At 49.7% G+C, this 20129-nt stretch overlaps 1 protein-coding gene and 1 long non-coding RNA gene across 2 annotated transcripts; both read right to left on the bottom strand.

The window, feature by feature from the left end:
• Positions 1-212: 212 nt before the first annotated feature.
• Positions 213-845, bottom strand: LOC131196077 (uncharacterized). The gene is made up of 2 exons (XR_009154622.1): positions 790-845; positions 213-357 (listed from the first exon to the last, which is right to left on the bottom strand). It is a non-coding gene; the product is annotated as an uncharacterized LOC131196077 (long non-coding RNA).
• Positions 846-937: 92 nt separating this feature from the next.
• LOC131195102 (fused toxin protein-like) lies at positions 938-19190 on the bottom strand. The gene is made up of 3 exons (XM_058176731.1): positions 19032-19190; positions 3939-4115; positions 938-1248 (listed from the first exon to the last, which is right to left on the bottom strand). The coding sequence occupies exons 1-3, from the start codon at positions 19114-19116 to the stop codon at positions 938-940; spliced, it is 573 nt and encodes a 190-aa protein (XP_058032714.1). The 5' UTR covers positions 19117-19190.
• Between the last annotated feature and the right edge of the window lie 939 nt (positions 19191-20129).

The following is a 20129-nucleotide window of genomic DNA, read 5'->3' as shown; positions in this document are numbered from 1 at the left end:
AGAGCAGCCAGATGGGCACCCAGCAAAGCTGTGCCAGATGTGTCCACTGGGTACATTTATTTATCTATTTATTTGTTCAATTTCTACAGGCGCATGAAGGCCACCATAAACGTGCCTGGCATATCCAGCAAATTCCGAGCCTTTGCCCCCTTTCCCTTGCCAGGAAATATACTCCCACGAAAGACACAGACAGCATCTGGGACCACCGTCTCCTTTGGACAATCATTTATTCCAGAACTCCCTCCCTTTGAAAGGCGCCTGGAGGCTTTGTGCGCCTGGTCTCGTCCTGAACTGGCCTCTCTGTTCCTTCAGTGCAAAGCAAGGCGAGCTTCCATCCACGGAGCCTTTAGGAAGGACCTGGAAGAGGGAAAGGGGCGTCAGGAACGGTCTACCTTGGGGGGGGGCTGCAGGATGGGGGCTTCCTGGCTCCCCCTCCAGAGGCATTGGAGGGCCCCCCTTCTTGCTAGGCTGAGAACCAGAAAGACCCCCCTCCCCTGCTGTGCGGGGCTGCTTTGCTCCAGCCTCTGCCTTGGTGACCCCCCACCCCCTCTGGCCACTCTAGGTGCCTACATTTATTCCATGGTCCTCTTTTGTTGGCCAGAGGGCTGGATCTCGCAGCAGAATCTCTGCAGGAAGGCTCCTTCTGCAGTGCTTCCAGTGGAGGAGGGACTCTCATTTCCCCCTTCCTCTTCTTTGCATGCAGTCCTCAAGATGTGAATGGAGGACTTTCTGCTCCTCCCCACCTTTCAGGTCCCCCCAACACCATATACCCACCTTTATTATACCCACCTCTAATGCGGCACCTCAATCGGCAACCCCGACGTTTATGGAAGTTGTTGGCATTAAACCAGCAACTGCATATCAGTTTGAAACCTTAGAAGAAGAGGCAGTGTACCAGTGACGGTGACAAGACCTGAGGTCATGGAATTTCTGGTGCTTATCCAACTGGCCACCAGGCCTGACAGGGCTTGCAGCCCCCAAACATCTGGTGGGCCCCCGGTGCCCTGAACCATGCCCAGCATCTCCAGATGTGCTCCATTGGCATGCCAGGTGCACCTGGAGGACCCCTGCCAAGACACAGCCAGAGCACCTGGCTCTGGGTCTCACCTGTGATGGGCTTCATGCAGTTCAAGGCACAGCCGTAGGAGCAGCATTTATCCGTCTCCTGGCAGTTGCCATCATGCAAACAGTTTGCCAGGCATGGGACCATGATGCCGCGAGGGCTTGGCGGGCAGAAGCCGGACTTTTCTGCAAAACAGAATCAACGCATGGGCTCTGGGAAGTGCCACTCATGCAGCCCCACAAAGGGTGCTGGGGAAACCCCATGAGAGATGGGGGGCAGAGGAGGTTCAGAAAGAGGGGAGCCTCCCCCACCCTGTACTGGCCTCTGAGATGCACCAAAGGAGAACCAGCCCAGGGGGGCTGCATCGTGCAAGGGCAGAACCCCCGAAAGAAGTTTAGAAGAAGAGGCATGCAGCTGGGCTGGACCTTTTCCTGCAGGGGCTCAGGACACTCCCAGGCCCTCAGTCCCTGCTCCTCCCTGCCCAACAGCCAGTAAATGAAAGGCTCGCAGCTCTTGGAGGTGACGTTGTAGAAGAAACGGTGTTTAGGCTCCCGCATTGTTTGGAATTGTTGGGGAAGGTGCTGCAGCCCCTCGACTGGCAAGAAAGGAGATTCAGGAAAATCAAAACTTTGCTCGGTTGGGGGTGCTTATGAGCGGGGTGGGGTGGGGGATAGAACAGCCCCCTAATACTAGGCCCAGGCGGACTCCCAGCTGAATTTTATATGACTTTTCAAGAGGCAGTGTGCCTTCCATTTCTGGAGATTATGAATTAAGTGATGCTGAAAAGGAAAATACCAGAGACTTGGTCATATATTTCTCTTATCCCGAAGAAGATGGTGAATTGACAGAATTGATTCAAATCGAAAAAGGAACAAGACAGGGTTGCCCGCCTCCGCTGTTTGTCTTAACACTAGAAGTACCGTATATACTCGGTATAAGCCGATCCGAATATAAGCCGAAAAACTGGGAAAAACTATTGACTCGAGTATAAGCGAGGGTGGGAAATGAGGCAGCTACTGGTCAATGTAAAAATAAAGATAGAGCCAAGTAAAATAACATGAATATTTATTTGAGCGAAAAACAATAAAAGTGCAAAGGGGTCCCCAAAAGAATATGGTATCAAAAATACAGTATCTTTAAAAGTAACAGCAACCAAGCTAACGAGCTAAAATCCCTCAAAACTGGAGTTCTCCTCCTCATCATCTGTTTGTCCAAACAGAGCTTCAGCTACTTCAGCTTCTGTGATGTTATCCGCATATCGTTGTCGTCATCACTGAGTTCACAGTCGTCATCATCACTGCTGTCACTCTCATACAATGCGCTGTCTTCACTGCCATCCATAGCATTACTAATGCCACATTTCTTGAAGGCACGTTGCACCATGTCCTCTGGAATATCTTCCCATGCATCACGAACCCACTGTGCTATTAGTTCTATGTCTGGCTTTCTCAGATTTCCAACTTTTGTCAGACGAGCTTGACCAGATGTCATCCATTCATGCCACATCGCACATGGTCCTTGAAAGGTTTATTTAAACTGACATCTAGGGGCTGCAATACAGATGTAAGCCCACCTGGAATAACGGCCAAAGTGACTTGAGATGACTTTGCCAATTTTTTTATGTCATCAGATGTGTGGGCTCTGAACATATCCCAAACTAACAGTGATCTTCTAGTCCAGTCCCCACTCCTCAAGCAAGAGATCCTATACTGTTTCAGACAAAGGATTGTCCAGTCTGTTCTTTAAAAACCCTCCAGGAATGAAGTGTCCAATAAGGTTCAAATTGCAAGTACCGGTAGTCCTCAATTTAAGACTGCAATTGAGCCCAAAACATTGTTTTGTTATTTTCCCTAACGTGTATGTATCCCCTGCCCCCATTTCGTCAGGCTGCCATCAAAGCGAAGCTGACTGAATATTATTATTATTATTATTATTATTATTATTATTATTATTATTATTATTATTATTATTATTATTATTATTATTATTATTATTATTATCATTATCATCATTATTATTATTATTATTATTATTATTATTATTATTATTATAATCATTATCATTATTATCATTATTATCATCATTATTATTATTATTATTATTATCATTATCATTATTATCATTATCATTATCATTATCATTATCATTATCATTATTATCATTATCATCATCATTATTATTATTATTATTATCATTATTATTATTATTATTATATGATGATGATGATTTTTACGTGGACAGAAGCGAGCTTCAGTTTACCAAGCTTTGTATCTTTTAATGAAACGTGTTAGTCTGGAAGGGACTGTTTGAACTCACAAAACACTTGCAACTTTTAGTTCCGTGCTGAGGATTTTTGGAAAGCAGCCCAGCAATATTTATTTATTGCTCGGACTGCTCTTATTTTCACTCCCCCTTTTCTTTTCTTTTCCTTCCCTCCCTCCCTCCTTCTCTGCCTCTCTTTCGTCCCCCACCTCCCGGGATCCTTGCGGGTCGAAGGTTCTGCAAAACAGAATCAACGCATGGGCTCTGGGAAGTGCCACTCATGCAGCCCCACAAAGGGTGCTGGGGAAACCCCATGAGAGATGGGGGGCAGAGGAGGTTCAGAAAGAGGGGAGCCTCCCCCACCCTGTACTGGCCTCTGAGATGCACCAAAGGAGAACCAGCCCAGGGGGGCTGCATCGTGCAAGGGCAGAACCCCCAAAAGAAGTTTAGAAGAAGAGGCATGCAGCTGGGCTGGACCTTTTCCTGCAGGGGCTCAGGACACCCCCCTCCCCGAAGACCCCTGCTGCTCCTCAGCCGGCCCCCCATGGCCCCTGCTGCCCCTTTCTCCCAGGCCCTCAGTCCCTGCTCCTCCCTGCCCAACAGCCGGGCTCACCAATCTGTCCGCAGTAGCGCTGGCATTCCTCGATGGTGTAGTAGCGGTTGCGATTCCCAGGGCACCCATAGTAAATGAAAGGCTCGCAGCTCTTGGAGGTGACGTTGTAGAAGAAACGGTGTTTAGGCTCCCCGCATTGTTTGGAATTGTTGGGGAAGGTGCTGCAGCCCCCCTCGACTGGCAAGAAAGGAGATTCAGGAAAATCAAAACTTGGCTCTGTTGGGGGGGGGGTGCTTTATGAGTGGGGGTGGGGGTGGGGGATAGAACAGCCCCCTAATACTAGGCCCAGGCGGACTCCCAGCTGAATTTTATATGACTTTTCAAGAGCCAGTGTGCCTTCCATTTCTGGAGATTATGAATTAAGTGATGCTGAAAAGGAAAATACCAGAGACTTGGTCAGAGGCGTATATTTCTCTTATCCCGAAAGAAGATGGTGAATTGACAGAATTGATTCAAATCGAAAAAGGAACAAGACAGGGTTGCCCGCTCTCCCCTCTGCTGTTTGTCTTAACACTAGAAGTACCGTATATACTCGAGTATAAGCCGATCCGAATATAAGCCGAGGTACCTAATTTTACCACAAAAACTGGGAAAAACTATTGACTCGAGTATAAGCCGAGGGTGGGAAATGAGGCAGCTACTGGTCAATGTAAAAAATAAAGATAGAGCCAAGTAAAATAACATGAATATTTATTTGAACGAAAAACAATAAAAGTGCAAAAGGGGGTCCCCAAAAAGAATATGGTATCAAAAATACAGTATCTTTAAAAGTAACAGCAACCAAGCTAACGAGAGCTAAAATCCCTCAAAACTGGAGTTCTCCTCCTCATCTCTGTTTGTCCAAACAGAGCTTCAGCTACTTCAGCTTCTGTGATGTTATCCGCATACGTTGTCGTCATCACTGAGTTCACAGTCGCCATCAGCACTGCTGTCACTCTCATACAATGCGCTGTCTTCACTGCCATCCATAGCATTACTAATGCCACATTTCTTGAAGGCACGTTGCACCATGTCCTCTGGAATATCTTCCCATGCATCACGAACCCACTGTGCTATTAGTTCTATGTCTGGCTTTCTCAGATTTCCAACTTTTGTCAGACGAGCTTGACCAGATGTCATCCATTCATGCCACATCCTTCGCACATGGTCCTTGAAAGGTTTATTTAAACTGACATCTAGGGGCTGCAATACAGATGTAAGCCCACCTGGAATAACGGCCAAAGTGACTTGAGATGACTTTGCCAATTTTTTTATGTCATCAGATGTGTGGGCTCTGAACATATCCCAAACTAACAGTGATCTTCTAGTCCAGTCCCCACTCCTCAAGCAAGAGATCCTATACTGTTTCAGACAAAGGATTGTCCAGTCTGTTCTTTAAAAACCCTCCAGGAATGAAGTGTCCAATAAGGTTCAAATTGCAAGTACCGGTAGTCCTCAATTTAAGACTGCACTTGAGCCCAAAACATTGTTTTGTTATTTTTCCCTAACTGTATGTATCCCCTGCCCCCATTTTACGCCAGGCTGCCATCAAATAAGCAAGCTGAATATTATTATTATTATTATTATTATTATTATTATTATTATTATTATTATTATTATTATTATTATTATTATTATTATTATTATCATTATCATCATCATCATTATTATTATTATTATTATTATTATTATTATTATTATTATCATTATCATTATTATCATTATTATCATCATTATTATTATTATTATTATTATCATTATCATTATTATCATTATCATTATCATTATCATTATCATTATTATCATTATCATCATTATTATTATTATTATTATTATCATTATTATTATTATTATTATATGATGATGATGATTTTTTTGCATTGGACAGAGCGAGCTTCAGTTTACCAAACTTTGTATCTTTTAATGAAACGTGTTAGTCTGGAAGGGACTGTTTGAACTCACAAAACACTTGCAACTTTTAGTTCCGTGCTGAGGATTTTTGGAAAGCAGCCCAGCAATATTTATTTATTGCTCGGACTGCTCTTATTTTCACTCCCCTTTTCTTTCTTTTCCTTCCTCCTCCTCCTTCTCTGCCTCTTTCGTCCCCCACCTCCCGGGATCCTTGCGGGTCGAAGGTTCTGCCCTGCCTTACACCAGCCGCCCACCCATGCCAAGGTCTCCTGGCTCTTTCGCCTCTGTAAGCAGCGGCTCGGCAGCGTCGCCCCCTCCCTCCATGGATCGGCTCTTCCCCAGCACTGAAGGCATCCTTAGGAATACACCTCCACCTCCAGGAAAATAAAAAGAGGCAGAGAAGGTAAATCGCCCGCCTGCTCGGAAAGGAAGGGAGAGGACTCCAATGGAAGAAGGAGAGGAGAATTACCAATAACAAACACAAAGCGCTGGGTTAGAGGTGCCTTGTCATGTACAAGGAGATCAGAGAGGGCAACCACATGAAACAATAATCAGACTCAAACGGGCTGCTTATTTGCCATTTGCTCTGGGTAGAACGGGTTTTTTTTAAAAATTGGTTTGGAGAAGGAAAGCTAATTTGCTGATCTGCGCGAGGGTCGGTTTCTTTTGCCTCCTTCTTCTTCCTCCTCCTTCTTCCCACCCTAGCTTGCAATGCCCCCATCTCTCCTCCTCCTCCTCCTCCTGCTCTCGGGGAGAAATTGTTTTGTTCTTGCCGTATTTCTCCGCTTTCCAAGAGGCTTTTCTTTTCACCTCTTTCTCCCCACCTCCCCAATTTCCATAGGGGAAAAACCCTGGGGAAAACTTGGCAAAAATAAAATAAAATAAAAAGTACTGAGTGCAAATGTTTTTTTTATACTGTAGTTGGAGTTTTCCACGCTTTTTCACATTCAAGGCAGCATTCTCCCCCATCCTCGCTGCTTTTCCAAAACATGCTTTGAAACCTTTGCATTTTATTGGGATGTATTCAGTGACAACGCCCCTCCGCCTCCGAGGCGAGGAGGAGGACAGTAAGAGGAGGCGAGAGGACAAACAAATAAAGAGAGTTCTTCTCGCCCCTTGGCGTTGACACACTCGCCGTCCTCTCCGAAAAGCCGAAATTGAGTGCGGCGGCAGTGGGGTGGGTGGGTGGGGGAGGCCGCCGTGAAGTGCCGGCTGGGGAGCGGGATTGAAGTGCCGGCATGCTTTGCCAGCTCGGCCGGGCTCGTTTGGGCGGCGGCTGGCCTCGGCGTTTTCTTCGCCGCTTTTGATGGCGGCGCGTGGTCGGCGGAGGGGCGGAGGGGCGTTCGACATTTCGCCTCTCACTCGTCCTCCTCTTGCCCGCGGTGGGCGGAGGCGTTGTCACCTCCTCTCCGGCGAGTGAGTGCGGCGGCGAGGGGTGAGGCCGCTGGGGGCCCAGGAGCCAACCCGGCTCCCCAGCCGGCACTCACGCGCCTCCCCACCCCCACTGCCGCTCAGACTCACCTCGGCTTTGAGAGGAGGAAGAGAGTGACAAACGCCAAGGGCTTAGAAGAACTCTATTTGTTTGTCACTCTCGCCTCCTCTCCAGCCGAAATTGAGTGCGGCGGCGGAGGCCGTGAGCCGGCTGGGGGCCCGGATTGGCCCCGGCCCCCAGCCGCACTTCACGGCGGCCTCCACCCACCCACCCCACTGCCGCCGCACTCACTTTCGGAGAGGAGGCGGTGACAAACGCAGCGAGCGAGCAACATTTGTTTGTCACCGCCCTCCTCGGCCGAAATTGAGCGGTTGGGGAGGCGCCGTGAAGTGCCGGCTGGGGAGCCCAGGGATTGGCAATCCGGGCTCCCCAGCCGGCACTCACGGCGGCCTCCCCACCCCCACCGCCGCCGCACTCAATTTCGAGGAGGGCGAGTGACAAACGCCAAGCGAAGAACTCTGTTGTTTGTCACTCTCGAGCTCCTCCTCTCGGCGAGTTGGTGCGGGAGGCCAGGAGCCGGCTGGGGAGCGGATTGGCCCGGCCCCCAGCCGGCACTTCACGGCGGCCTCCACCCACCCACCCCACTGCCGGCACTCACTCGGCTCGGAGAGGAGGCGAGTGACAACGCCCATAGGCAAGAACTCTGGACGTGCCCCGAAAAGTCGAACGCCCCTGGTGCTGACCGCCGCGTGCCATCAGTGCGGCTGGCCAGGCCACCCCAAAACGAGCCGCCGAGCACTCTATGCCGAGAGGAGCTCGTGACAAACGCCAGCTTGTTTGGGCACCTCTCCTCTGGTCGTGCAGAGGGAGGCAGTGCCGCTGGAAAAATCGGCTTACCGCACCACGGCGGCCACCATGTGCCGCCTGCAGAGTCCAAACTATGCTATAGATAGTCCTAGTGACAACAATTCCGCCACTGCTGCAAGAGGAGACATTCATTAAATGAGTTTTGCCCATCAGCCCCTCCGGCCACACCGCCGCCATCAGCGGGCGGAAGCCAGCTGTGAGGCCAGCCGCCATATTGACGCAGCGCCGAGGAAGGTCACTGCTGCAGCATTTGCTCTGTAGGACCCAGCTGTTCCCGAGGGCAAAAACCCTCCCTGGGTCGGCTCTGCAGGTAGACTGAGTATAAGCCGCGTTTTCCAGCACAAAACGTGCAAAAAAAGCCCATACTGATATATTATTCTGCTAAATAAATTATTAGAGAGGAGAGAAATAAAGTTATATACAAAAGGAAGAATACAAATTACAAGCATTTGCTGATGATCTGGTTTTTATTATTGAGGATCCATTGGAATCTATAAATATATTGATAGACAAAAAAAGAGAATTTGGAGAAGTTGCAGGTTTGAAAATAAATAAAGATAAAACAAAAATTTTAACAAAAAATATGTTACAGAAACAAAAAACTGAATTAGCAGAAAGGTCAGGGATGCAGGGATGTTCCTAACTGCAAGATGTAGTACATTGAAAGAGAATAATTATGATAAGCTCAAACAGCAGATTGGGTCAGATTTGGCAAAATGGGAAAAATTGCAGTTATCATTAATTGGTCGAATTTCAACGATTAAAATGAATATACTGCCTAGAATATTATATCTGTTCAAGACAATTCCAATTAAATTGGGGAAAAATTTCTTTCAGGAATTGAATAAAATGACATTGAGATATATATGGCAAGGGAAAAAAGCGAGGGTAAAATTAAAATTATTGCAAGATGTGAGAACAAGAGGGGGCTTTGGGTTACCCAATTGGGAATTAACTATCCCTCTAATAATTAACAACCCTCTAATACAGGGGTCTCCAACTTTGGAACTTTAAGACTTGTGGACTTCAGCTCCTGGGGACTTGGAACTTTAACTGGCTGGGGATTTCTGGGAGTTGGATCCAAAGTTTCTTAAAGTTGCCCTGGTTGGAGACCCCCACCCTGACAGAATTTCCATCCAGAGCCTGGGGGGCTTCGGGGGCATCTCTTGACACAGGGCGGATCCCTCTGGACCTGGACTGGTTCTTTTGCTCGTTTTCTTTGCCTTTGTTCCATGGTTACATTTTAACTGAAACTCAGGGAGCCTGAAGCCCTGAGGAAACCTCACAGCAGAATGCTAGGGCTGGAAGGGACCTCGGAGGTCTTCTAGTCCAACCCCCTGCTCAGGCAGGAGACCCTAGACCATTCCAGACAAACGGAGCTCCAATCTCTTCTTCAAAACCTCCAGTGGTGGAGCATCTACAACTTGTGAAGCAGCTCCTTCCATTGATGAATTGTTCAGTTCTATATTGCTTCTCTCCCTGATGAGTTTCCATCCCTTGTTTCCCATCCTGCCTTCTGCTGCTTTGGAAAAATAAGTGCCCCCTACCCTCTGTTTAGTGGCAGCCCCTCAATTGTCTTCCAGTACAAAACTGTCCCATCCCCTGGATCCTTTGATGGCTGGACCTAACTAGATCCCTCAACCGCTCATCATAGGTTTTAGTCTCTGGATCTTTGATCTCTTTGGGCCAAGAGAGGCTCTGGGGAATCTCCCCCTTTGCTTCCGCTCTCCTGGCAGGAAAAGGGAGCAAGACCCCTTCAGGACACAAAACCTCCCATCCAGTTTGTTTTGAGGGGCTCTGAGGACGAGGTTCATGCAAGAAAAAATAGCCATACATGTGTGCTTGTGTAGGTGGTTAAGAAAAGCAGGGCAAGAATAACTCAGAAATGCAAAAAAACCAAGGTTGGGAGTTTCAGTTTCAATGAGATTCAATAGAGTGTGTGTGGTCAAGAAAAGCAGGGGAAAATAACTCAGGAAAAAAGTACCTTGTTTCCCTCAAAATAAGACATCCCCTAATAATAAGTTCTATCGGGCTTTTGAGCGCATGACAATAAGGCCAAGTATTTTTTTCAGGGTTCAAAAAATATAAGACAGGGTTTTATTTTGGGGGAAACACGGTCATGTGATCTCCTTTTGAGAACCTTTTGACAAGCGAAGTCAATGGGTAAATCAGATTCACTTAATGACCGTGTGACTAACTTAACATTGCTGTGCTTCTCTTAACAATGGTGGCAAGAAAGGTCATAATATGGGGAAAACTCATTTAACAAATGTCTCACTTAGCAACATAAATTTTGATGTCCAGTTGCGGACATAAATTGAGGACTATCTATATATATATAAAAAACCAAGGACTTGAGTTAGAAGTTTCAATTTAAATGAGATTCAATAGAGTCATCCAGCTGAATTTCACGCCAAAGGCAAGACTGAATCTGGCTTCTAAATTGGAATAAAAGTCTCCAATCCAAAAATGTTTCTATTTGATTTGGAGATTTGATGCTTTAATTTGTGCACAGAAAGAGATTTTAAAGCTCAAAGTGCTTTTCTAAATCTGCTCAGCTCAGTTCAGCATCTGACTGGACCATGACTGGACCTTATCCCACCAGACTTGAAATCCTAGGCTTAGAAAACTTGGAACTCCGTCGCCTTCGACAAGACCTAAGTTTAACTCACAGAATCATCTATTGTAATGTCCTTCCTGTCAAAGACTACTTCAGCTTTAATTGCAATAATACAAGGGCAACCAATAGATTTAAACTTAATGTAAACCGCTTTAATCTAGATTGCAGAAAATATGACTTCTGCAACAGAATCATCAGCGCTTGGAATACTTTACCTGACTCTGTGGTCTCTTCCCATAATCCTAAAAGCTTTAACCAAAAACTTTCTACTATTGACCTCACCCCATTTCTAAGAGGACCATAAGGGGCGTGCATAAGCGCACAAACGTGCCTACCGTTCCTGTCCTATTGTTTTTCTTTTCTCCTTCCTATATATGTTTATATGTGTATATATTATATAATCTTTTTGTATGAAGTTGTGACAAAATAAATAAAATAAAATAAATAAATAAATAAATGAAAATGAAACGGGTGACATGATCAGATCTGGTCCTGGTTTGCATATCCCCTAATGGCCAATTCTTTTAAGGCAAGCCAAGAAGGGCTGCTATCCAGAGAAAATCAAGGGAGGCTCTTTGACCAAGGAATTCCAAGGAGCAATTTCACTCTGCTCAAATTCTTTTGAAAGGCGTCACAAAGGAAGTAGCAGCTCAGCTTTGCGGGAATGCTGAATGGAAAGATGGCTATCAGGTAAAACCAGCAAGCCTGTTTCAAAAGAGACAGAGGAAGCAAAGTCCATTGTGCGATAGAAAAAAACCCAACCTCACAAATAGGATGGGGGGAGGGGAGCTGAGGAGCATTGCGGGGTGGGGGGTGGGGGGTGAGGGGGAGATCTCTGGACTGCAAGCCAAACAGAAGCCAGCAATGTCAGACAATCCAAGGAAACCCCTAGAGAAGTACAGACTCTGGCTGGAAAGAAGCCAGGATTCCTTTTCTTTTGGGCTGCTCAGTTCACACCTAGGATGTGTCCCTCAGTTCTGTGCCTGAATTTGGGGAAGGACTTTGGCCACCAAGAGGGAAGGAGAAACGGTGGGTACCACCCCCCCCCCAGTTGGTCAGCATTCAAAGAAGGAAATGTTGGGAACAGAAGGGAAGTGGACTGTATTTAAGGAGAGGCTTTTCCCCAGCCCGGTCGCTGGGTTCATCATATATTAAAGAGCTGTTGTCACTACCCTGGTCTCCTGCCTCGTTACTGCCCAGACTTAACACTGGCGACGAGGATGGGATCCCGAGGCTAAAAGCACCAGGAAAGAGCTGAGCACTCGAGACCCGAACCCAGCAAAATTCAGGGCGGAACACAGCGATGGCCAGCTACACACCGCCCGCGCCATTTGACCCGCCCAGAGGAGAAATGGGGACATACATGACCCGTTGAGAGTTTCCTCGAGGCAACGAACTGCAAGGAGTTCCAGACAACCGAAAAGGGCATATTTCTTGAGCCACTGCGGTCCCGAGGTCATCGACATCGCGGAAGCCTGGCAGAGCCAACGCCGGTACAATCGGTATCGTGTGGCAAACGCTGCAGAATCTATTGAAGAACCATTTCGCGCCAACACCGCCCAAATATGTCGGCGTTTTGAATTTGGAGGCGCGACAGCAAGAGCGAATCCATCAGCGATTACATGGCCGCCCTGAGGAAAGCCTCCAAGGATTGTGGGTGCGAGATTTGGATGAGGAACTGTTAGAGCAACTCATCCGTGGGGTTAGAGACATTCGTTTGCGGAGGCGGCTGCTATCAAAAGCAATCTAGCAGCTGGCAAACGCTCTGGACGAAGCCAGAGCTCATGAGATGTCCACCAAGCGGCAGGAAACCCTACAACAGCCGCTCACGCCAGCGGCGGCGCAAAATCAACTCCGGTCCACTCGAAGAAGCCCAGACCGAATCAGACGGCGAGGATGAGGAAGGAGTTTTCACACCGGGAGACCGAAAGAAGACCGGGATGAATGCGGAAGTTGCGAGGAGGCAACACCAGCGTCATCAATGCAAGTTCAAGGGCGCTACATGTCGGCGAGGAAGAGGGGCACCTGGCTCAAGTTTGTCGAGCACCTCAACTGTCCCGAAAATTCAAACCAACCAATCAGAGCACGGATCGGCAAGGCGACCCGCGATTGGTCAGGAAAAAAGGCGCGAAGTCAAACGACGACCATAATAGTGGGTCGTCGGCAACCCGTCTAGAAAGGAAAATATTCACAAAACCAAAAATTGAAAAAGTACGTGCCGGCTGGAGGTGGACACAGGGTCAGCGATCACAATCATGTCCTGGGACACTTTTGCAGAAGCACTGCCGAACATCGCCAAACGCAAACTAAACACAGCGGCTAAAGTCCAAGACTACTAAGGGAATCGCCTCCCTGTTCGAGGACCACATCCGTCTGTCGAGTACGGACCACACAAGAAACCCTGCCCATCACGATAGTCGAAGGGACCCTGCCAAGTTTGTTGGGACTAGACTGGTTCCGGCATTGGGCATGGGAGTGACTGGCATCTACAGAAATGACTTTAACCTAAAGGACACACTCATGGACGAATTCAAGATGTTTTCAAGGACTGCCTGGGCAAGTACAAGGGACCCCTATTTCTTCAATTTAGACCCCAGGTAGCCCCATACGGTTAAAAGCAAGGAGGGTCCCTTTTGCCCTTAAACCCAAGATTGACAGGGAGATAGACAAACTCATCAGTCAGGGGATACTAGTGCCAGTCGATCACGCAAAGTGGGAGACGCCAATCGTCACCCCAGTGAAACCAGATGGGTCAGTTAGAATCTGCGCTGACTACAAGGCAACGTTAAACAAAGCCTTGCAAAAAAGCGCCTACCCGGTCCCCGTGGTGCAACATTTGCTGCACTCGCTGGGGCAAGGGCACGTTTTTGCCAAATTAGATTTGGCCCAAGCCTATCAACAACTGCCTGTAGACGCCAACACAGCCGAAGCCCAGACAATTGTGACTCACAGAGGTGCTTTCAAGTGTACCCGGTTACAGTTTGGGGTGAGTGTGGCACCTGGTCTATTTCAAAATTTAATGGAGCGACTTCTGCAAGGGCTCCCGGGGGTAGTCCCCTATTTTGATGATGTATTGGTATCAGCCGAAAATTTAGAAGAATTGGGGGAGCGTTTGAGAAAAGTTTTGGGCATTTTCCGGTCAGCCGGTCTAAAGGTTAAAGTGAACAAATGCCAAATAGGGGTAGAATCCGTAGAGTTCTTGGGCTACAGAATAGACAAGGAAGGAATCCACCCCACTGAGAGCAAGGTCAAGGCAATAAGAAAGGCTCCAGCGCCCAAAACAAAACAGAGCTACAGGCATTCCTGGGTCTAGTGAACTTTTACGCGGTCTTTTTGAAAAATAAGGCAACCGTTGCCGAGCCGCTACATAAGTTACTGGGAAAGAATACTGTTTGGTCTTGGGGAAAGACGGAAGCTAGGGCTTTCGAAGCAGTAAAAAACCTACTCTCGAGCGATAGCTTACTGATTCAGTATCATAGCACAATGCCATTGGTATTAGTTTGCGATGCTTCCCCTTACGGGGTGGGTGCTGTGCTCAGCCACAGGCTTCCAAATGGCACAGAAGCCCCAATAGCCTTCTACTCCAGAACGATGTCCTTGACAGAGAGGAACTACAGTCAGTTGGATAAGGAAGCTCTAGCTATAGTATCAGGGTAAAAAGTTTCACGAATACGTTTTGGTAGAGACTTTGAAATTGTTACAGACCACAGACCACTGTTAGGGTTACTGGCTGGCGATCACCAACGCCTGTGGCACTTTCGCCCGATTGACCCGATGGACTATCTTTTAGCCGCCTACTCCTATAAACTGCGGCATCGGCCAGGAAAGAGTTGGGGCATGCGGGAGCGTTAAGCAGATGCCCACGGCCAGGGGCGATCGAGGACCCCACTCCGGGGACGCCCATACTGTTAATTGACTCTCTGGACTCTGGCCCAGTCACGTCTAAGGAGGTGGCTCGGGCGTCATACCGGGACATTATTTTGAGAACTGTACTTGGTTGGGTACAAGAGGGTGGCCGCTGCGGGAGCGTTTTAAAGAGTTTGTAAAGCGTGGGAACTTTCGGCTCAAGGGGTGCCTGCTATGGGGGATCAGTGGTGATCCCAGAGAAATTGAGGAAAAGGGTGTTGGATCTCCTCCACGAGGTCACCCAGGGATCGTGAGGATGAAGGGTCTAGCGAGAAGCTATGTGTGGTGGCCTTTAATGGACTCGGAAATTGCTGAAAGGGTAGGAAATGCCAGGCCTGCCAGGAGTCAGACCGCTACCTACGGCCCCGGTTCGGGAATGGGAGAGACCCCAAGGGCCCTGGTCTAGAATCCACATTGACTTTGCGGCCTTCCACGGCCAAACCTTTCTGGTAGTAGTCGATGCCTACTCCAAATGGCTGGAAATCATTCTCATGAGATCCATGACAGCCGAGGCCGTGATCTCAGTCCTCGACACCTATTTGTAACCCATGGGTTGCCCGACACGTTAGTATCCGATAACGGCCCGCAATTCACGGCAGCAGTTTGAGAGTACTTGGCAGAAGGGCATCCGGCATGCCCTCTCGGCGCCTTTCCACCCTGCGACGAATGGCCTTGCAGAGCGTTTCGTCCGGGCGCAAAAGAGGCATTGTCAGACTCAAGCCAGGCGACTGGCAAACAAAATCGATGTTTTCCTGGCGTCAACACAGAACCCCTGTGTCACAACCGGCAGAAGCCCAGCAGAATTATTAATGGGCAGCTCAGGTGCCCACTAGACCGTTTAAATCAAACTATACACGGAGGGTTACAAGGGGACTCGAAAAACAAGAGGGATGGACATAGGCGACCGTGTGGGCACACAACTATGGTGAAGGCCCGACCTGGGTAGCAGGAAAATCCTAAACATAACAGGTCCAAAATCATACTTGGTGGAGATAAAAGGCGGCGGGTATGGGCGCCACATAGACCAAATAAGAAAGCATAGCCGAACAATCCGAATTAGGAAACAGGCCTGACTATACAATGTTTGAATCCACAGCTGACTCAAACCCGGGAAATCATGGGACTTATCTGAGTTCCAGGAGGTCCAGCGGCGTAACAGGTTCCATTAGAAAACAGCAGGGGCGACTCGGCAAATAATCCAGGGCCGGATGGCCTAGAGGAGGAGCTGAGGAGCATTGCGGGGTGGGGGGTGGGGGGTGAGGGGGAGATCTCTGGACTGCAAGCCAAACAGAAGCCAGCAATGTCAGACAATCCAAGGAAACCCCTAGAGAAGTACAGACTCTGGCTGGAAAGAAGCCAGGATTCCTTTTCTTTTGGGCTGCTCAGTTCACACCTACGATGTGTCCCTCAGTTCTGTGCCTGAATTTGGGGAAGGACTTTGGCCACCAAGAGGGAAGGAGAAACGGTGGGTACCACCCCCCCCCCAGTTGGTCAGCATTCAAAGAAGGAAATGTTGGGAGCAGAAGGGAAGTGGAAGAGGAAAGGGAAGAAAGTGGGGAAGGGAAGAAAGTGGGGAAGGGAAGTGAAGGGAAAGGAAAGAAAGAGGAGAGGAGAGGAAAGGAGAGGAGAGGAGAGGAGAGGAGGTAGTGGGAGAGCTAGGGAGTAGCTCTCTTCAGTGGTGAAATGTAAAATTTGTCACTAAGAATTCTGTGGTTTGGTGGTTGGGGGTAATGTGACTCAGTGGGCATGGCCATTTTTTTTTTACTTTTAAAAGTAACAATGTTTTTAAAAGACTCTGATGATCAGGCAACTCAGCTGGGATTGTCAGAGCCTTTTAAAAGCATTTTTCTACAAGCTCTTCGGCTGAAGAGGTTGTAGAAAAAATGCTTTTAAAAGGCTCTGACGATTCCAGCTGAGCCGCGCGATCATCAGATTCTTTTTTTTTACCTTTAAAAGCATTTTTTTGGCTGAAGGAAAAATGCTTTTAAAAGTAAAAAAAAAACAACCTCTGATGATTGTGCGGCTCAGCTGGGCATGGGTGGAGGGGACAGGAATTTTTGCTACCAGTTCTCCGAACCATCCGCCGCCATGTTCAGGCAATCCGGTCCGAACCAGAAGCATTTCACCCCTGGCTCTCTTCAAGCATCTGAATGGCCGTCGTGTGAAAGGATTGTTCCAAAGACAGAACAACAAACAAAGGTTTCAGTGATAAGGATAGAGATAAAGTTAGAGAAAACTTTAAGCCTTGTAACAGCTGTTTGACACTGACCTGGACACCATTGAGAAAGCAGTCAGCTCTCCTTTACTGGAGTGTTTGAATGGAGCTGGGGTGTGTGTGGAACATCTGTCAGGGAGCCTCCTGCACTCCTAGAGGGTGGACTAGATCAGGGGTCACCAACCTTTCGGACCTCAGGGACCACTAAATTCATAATTTTAAATCCCGCGGACCACTAATATGATCTGCCTAATGACAGGTTGGGTGGGCGTGGCTAGGTGGTCATGTGACTGGGGGGCATGGCCACCTCGATGTCACTCACGTCGAGGGATGCCTCCCCGGCCTCTACTCACCCCTCCCCTCCCAGCCCCTCCTCGCCTGCCTACTTGGGCTCCTTAGGGCCCCATCAGGAAGCAGGTGCTGGAGCTAAGCAGTCACCACGAGAAACAATTGGCAAAACAGCTCAGTTCAAATTGGATCTGACCAAGAAGGCGGCTCAACAGAAGCACCTTACTGAGGACTACGAACATAGGCTTTCTAAGCAGAGGGAAAACCTGTGGGAGTGCAAGGCCAGGTACCGGTGCCTGAAGGTTCAGTAGGCTGAGATGGTCAGCCAGTTCCAGGCCATGATGCAGTCCCACTGGAATGAGGCCCTCCGGCTCTTGGCCACCAGTGGTGCTTCCCTCTAGCCTTCACCCAAAGCCCCACACCAGATGCTGAAGCAGACCCCAAGTTGGAATTTCTATCCCCCTCCAACCCACAGAAAAAGACCCCGAAGGGGGAGACTCTCAGCAGCAACACAAATGTTCATTACACATATCCGGCCCAGGGGCCATAGTTTGAGGGCCCCTGATTTAGTGCAATATAAAAAAGGCAAATATTTTTTCTGCGGACCACCAAAATTTTCTCGCAGACCGCCTGTGGTCCACGGACCACCAGTTGGTGACCAGTGGACTAGATGACCTCCCAGAGCCTACAAACTCTTACATTTTGTAATTCTATCAATATTTGTATCAAGCCTAGTAACTCCCTGATCTGTTCCAGAGTGTTAATGTTATTATGTTATTAATACTAATAACATTAATTATCTTATTAGTATTATTACAATGTAATTATTTTTTCACTTGGTTTTATAATCTGTAAACCGCCAAGAGTTACCCTGTAAGGGAGATGCGCGGCATGGAAATATAATCAATCACCCAATCAATCTAACATTAGAAGAACCGCGGGCGGCCGCCTTTGATCTCCTTCGGCAGTGTTTGCGAGGGGAGGGGAGGAGGGGGGGGGAAAGGCGGGGACCGGACTCTCCGTTCATCGAAGTTTTCTTCTGCACCGGGCCGGTCTTCCCCCTCCGGGAGTTTGCCCGCAGAGCTGATTCCGGCCCCGGAACCGTCCAAGGAGCCTGACGGGGTGACTCCCCAGCCGGAGCGAAGCTGCGTGATTCATCGGCCTCGCCCAACCTTCCCGCCTCGGAGTTACGCACATCGGGCAAACGCAAACTTCATGGGAACGGAAGTGCGTGCCGGGCTCCACCGGGGCCCTTTTCGTGACCCTTGGGCCCCGCCAGGCTGAGCCGGACCTTCTCCCTGCTCACCCCTTCCCACCACCGCCTTCGAGAGGGTCGCGCTGCGCCTGCCTTCCAACAGCTGTCCGAAGGGCACTGACTCCGAGGTGGGCGGCATCCTTGGGAAGCCGGCACCCCTTCCAGAAGACCGAAGGGCGCCGAGCTGAGCCTGGGACCCCGAAAGAAAGCCCGGCCAGCAGAGGGTCGCTCGCGCCCCCTCCCCTTTCTCCCGTCTAGGGCTTCGGGAGCATCGGAGGACCGCTATTCCCGCGACGGGGAAGCCCAGAGAGCAGAACGGAGGGGCTCGGGGGGCGCACAGCTGTGCGGAATGGAGGGGCTTCTCTTGGCCGTTCGGGCTCCGAGGAACAGAAGACCCCTCTGGCCGAAGCATCCCACCGCCCACTCCTCCCGCCTCATACCAGCCCCCCTCCCCGCCCTGACGCGTTCGGGGCACATCCCCGAGTCTCCCGCTGGAGGGGGTTCAGACGGGGCGGGGGCTTTCGGGCTCCGACCAGCAGAAGACCGATCTGGTCAAGGCATCTCACATCCCACCCCTTCCACCTCCCACCATCCCTCCCCCCGGCGCTCGCCCCACTTACAGAGGCCGGAGACGGAGTGCTGGGGGCTCCAGAGGGCAAAGGCGGCCCAGGAGAGGAGGAGGAGGAGGCTGTGACCGGACCTCATGGCGATGGCTGGGCAACTGAGCCGCCTCCGACTCCTTTCCGGGGCAAAAAGCGCGGCGCCCCTCACCCCCCCATTCCCTCCCCTCCGGAGGGCAGGGCTGGGAAACCCCCTCGCCCCGCCCCGCCGGCCCCGCGCCTCCGGATGACTCCTGCGGGGAAGGTTTCATCGCCCGGGGGTCCGGCGGGGAAACGTCAGCGGGGCCGGACGGAGGGGCGGGGAGGGCTCCGTGGCTTCCCAAAGGGGGCGCGGTGACCCCCGATATCCCTCGACTCCCCACCTCACCCCGGGACAGGGGCAGGACCAGCCTCGCTCAGCCTCTAGGCTGAAGACGCCTGGCGTGGACCCGCTGACCCGTTGCTGGTGGGAGACCCCCTTCCCGGCTTTGCAGAATCTCCCACGCGGCTTTGTCCACTCGCCCCATTGGCGCTTGAATGCCCTGGAAATGGTCACTGGAGGTTTTCAAGAAGAGACTGGACAGCCACTTGTCCGGAATGCTATAGGGCAGGGGGGCTACTGTGAGAACTTTTAAGAATAGCTGGAGAATTCTGGCACTTGAAGTCCACAACTTAAAATCTTAAAATTCCAAAGTTGGATACTCCCAAGTATAGGATCTTGAGCAGGGGGTTAGACTAGGGCAGCAGTCACCAACTGGTGGTCCGTGAGAAAAATTATTTCCATTTTTTATATTGCACTAAATCAGGGGTCCTGAAACTATGGCCCCTGGGACAGATACGTGCAATGAACGTTTGTGTTGCTGCAGAGAGTCTCCCCCTTCGGGGTCTTCTTGTGGGTTCAGAAATTCCAACTTGAGGTCTGCTTCAGCCTCCTGGAGCGGGGCTTTGGACGAAGACTGGGGGGAAGAACCGCTGGTGGCGAAGAGCTGGAGGGCCTCATTCCAGTGGGACTGCATCATGGCCTGGAACTGGTTGATCATCTCAGCCCGCTGAGCCTCCAGGTGCCACTACCTGGCCTTGCACTCCCGCAGGTCTTCCCTCTGCTTGGAAAGCCTATGT

This window comes from Ahaetulla prasina, chromosome 3, assembly GCF_028640845.1.
Source record: "Ahaetulla prasina isolate Xishuangbanna chromosome 3, ASM2864084v1, whole genome shotgun sequence".
Taxonomy (NCBI): domain Eukaryota; kingdom Metazoa; phylum Chordata; class Lepidosauria; order Squamata; family Colubridae; genus Ahaetulla; species Ahaetulla prasina.
Note: the sequence above shows the minus strand (reverse complement) of the source record. Positions and strands in the feature narration are given on the sequence as shown.

Coding starts and splice junctions, on each gene's coding strand:
- LOC131195102 (XM_058176731.1), bottom strand. CDS start 19,116: ATGAGGTCCGGTCACAGCCTCCTCCTCCTCCTCTCCTGGGCCGCCTTT. Junction 4,116..19,031: donor GCACTCCGTCTCCGGCCTCT/GTAAGTGGGGCG, acceptor CTTTCTTGCCAG/TCGAGGGGGGCTGCAGCACC. Junction 1,249..3,938: donor GCGCTACTGCGGACAGATTG/GTGAGCCCGGCT, acceptor TCTGTTTTGCAG/AAAAGTCCGGCTTCTGCCCG.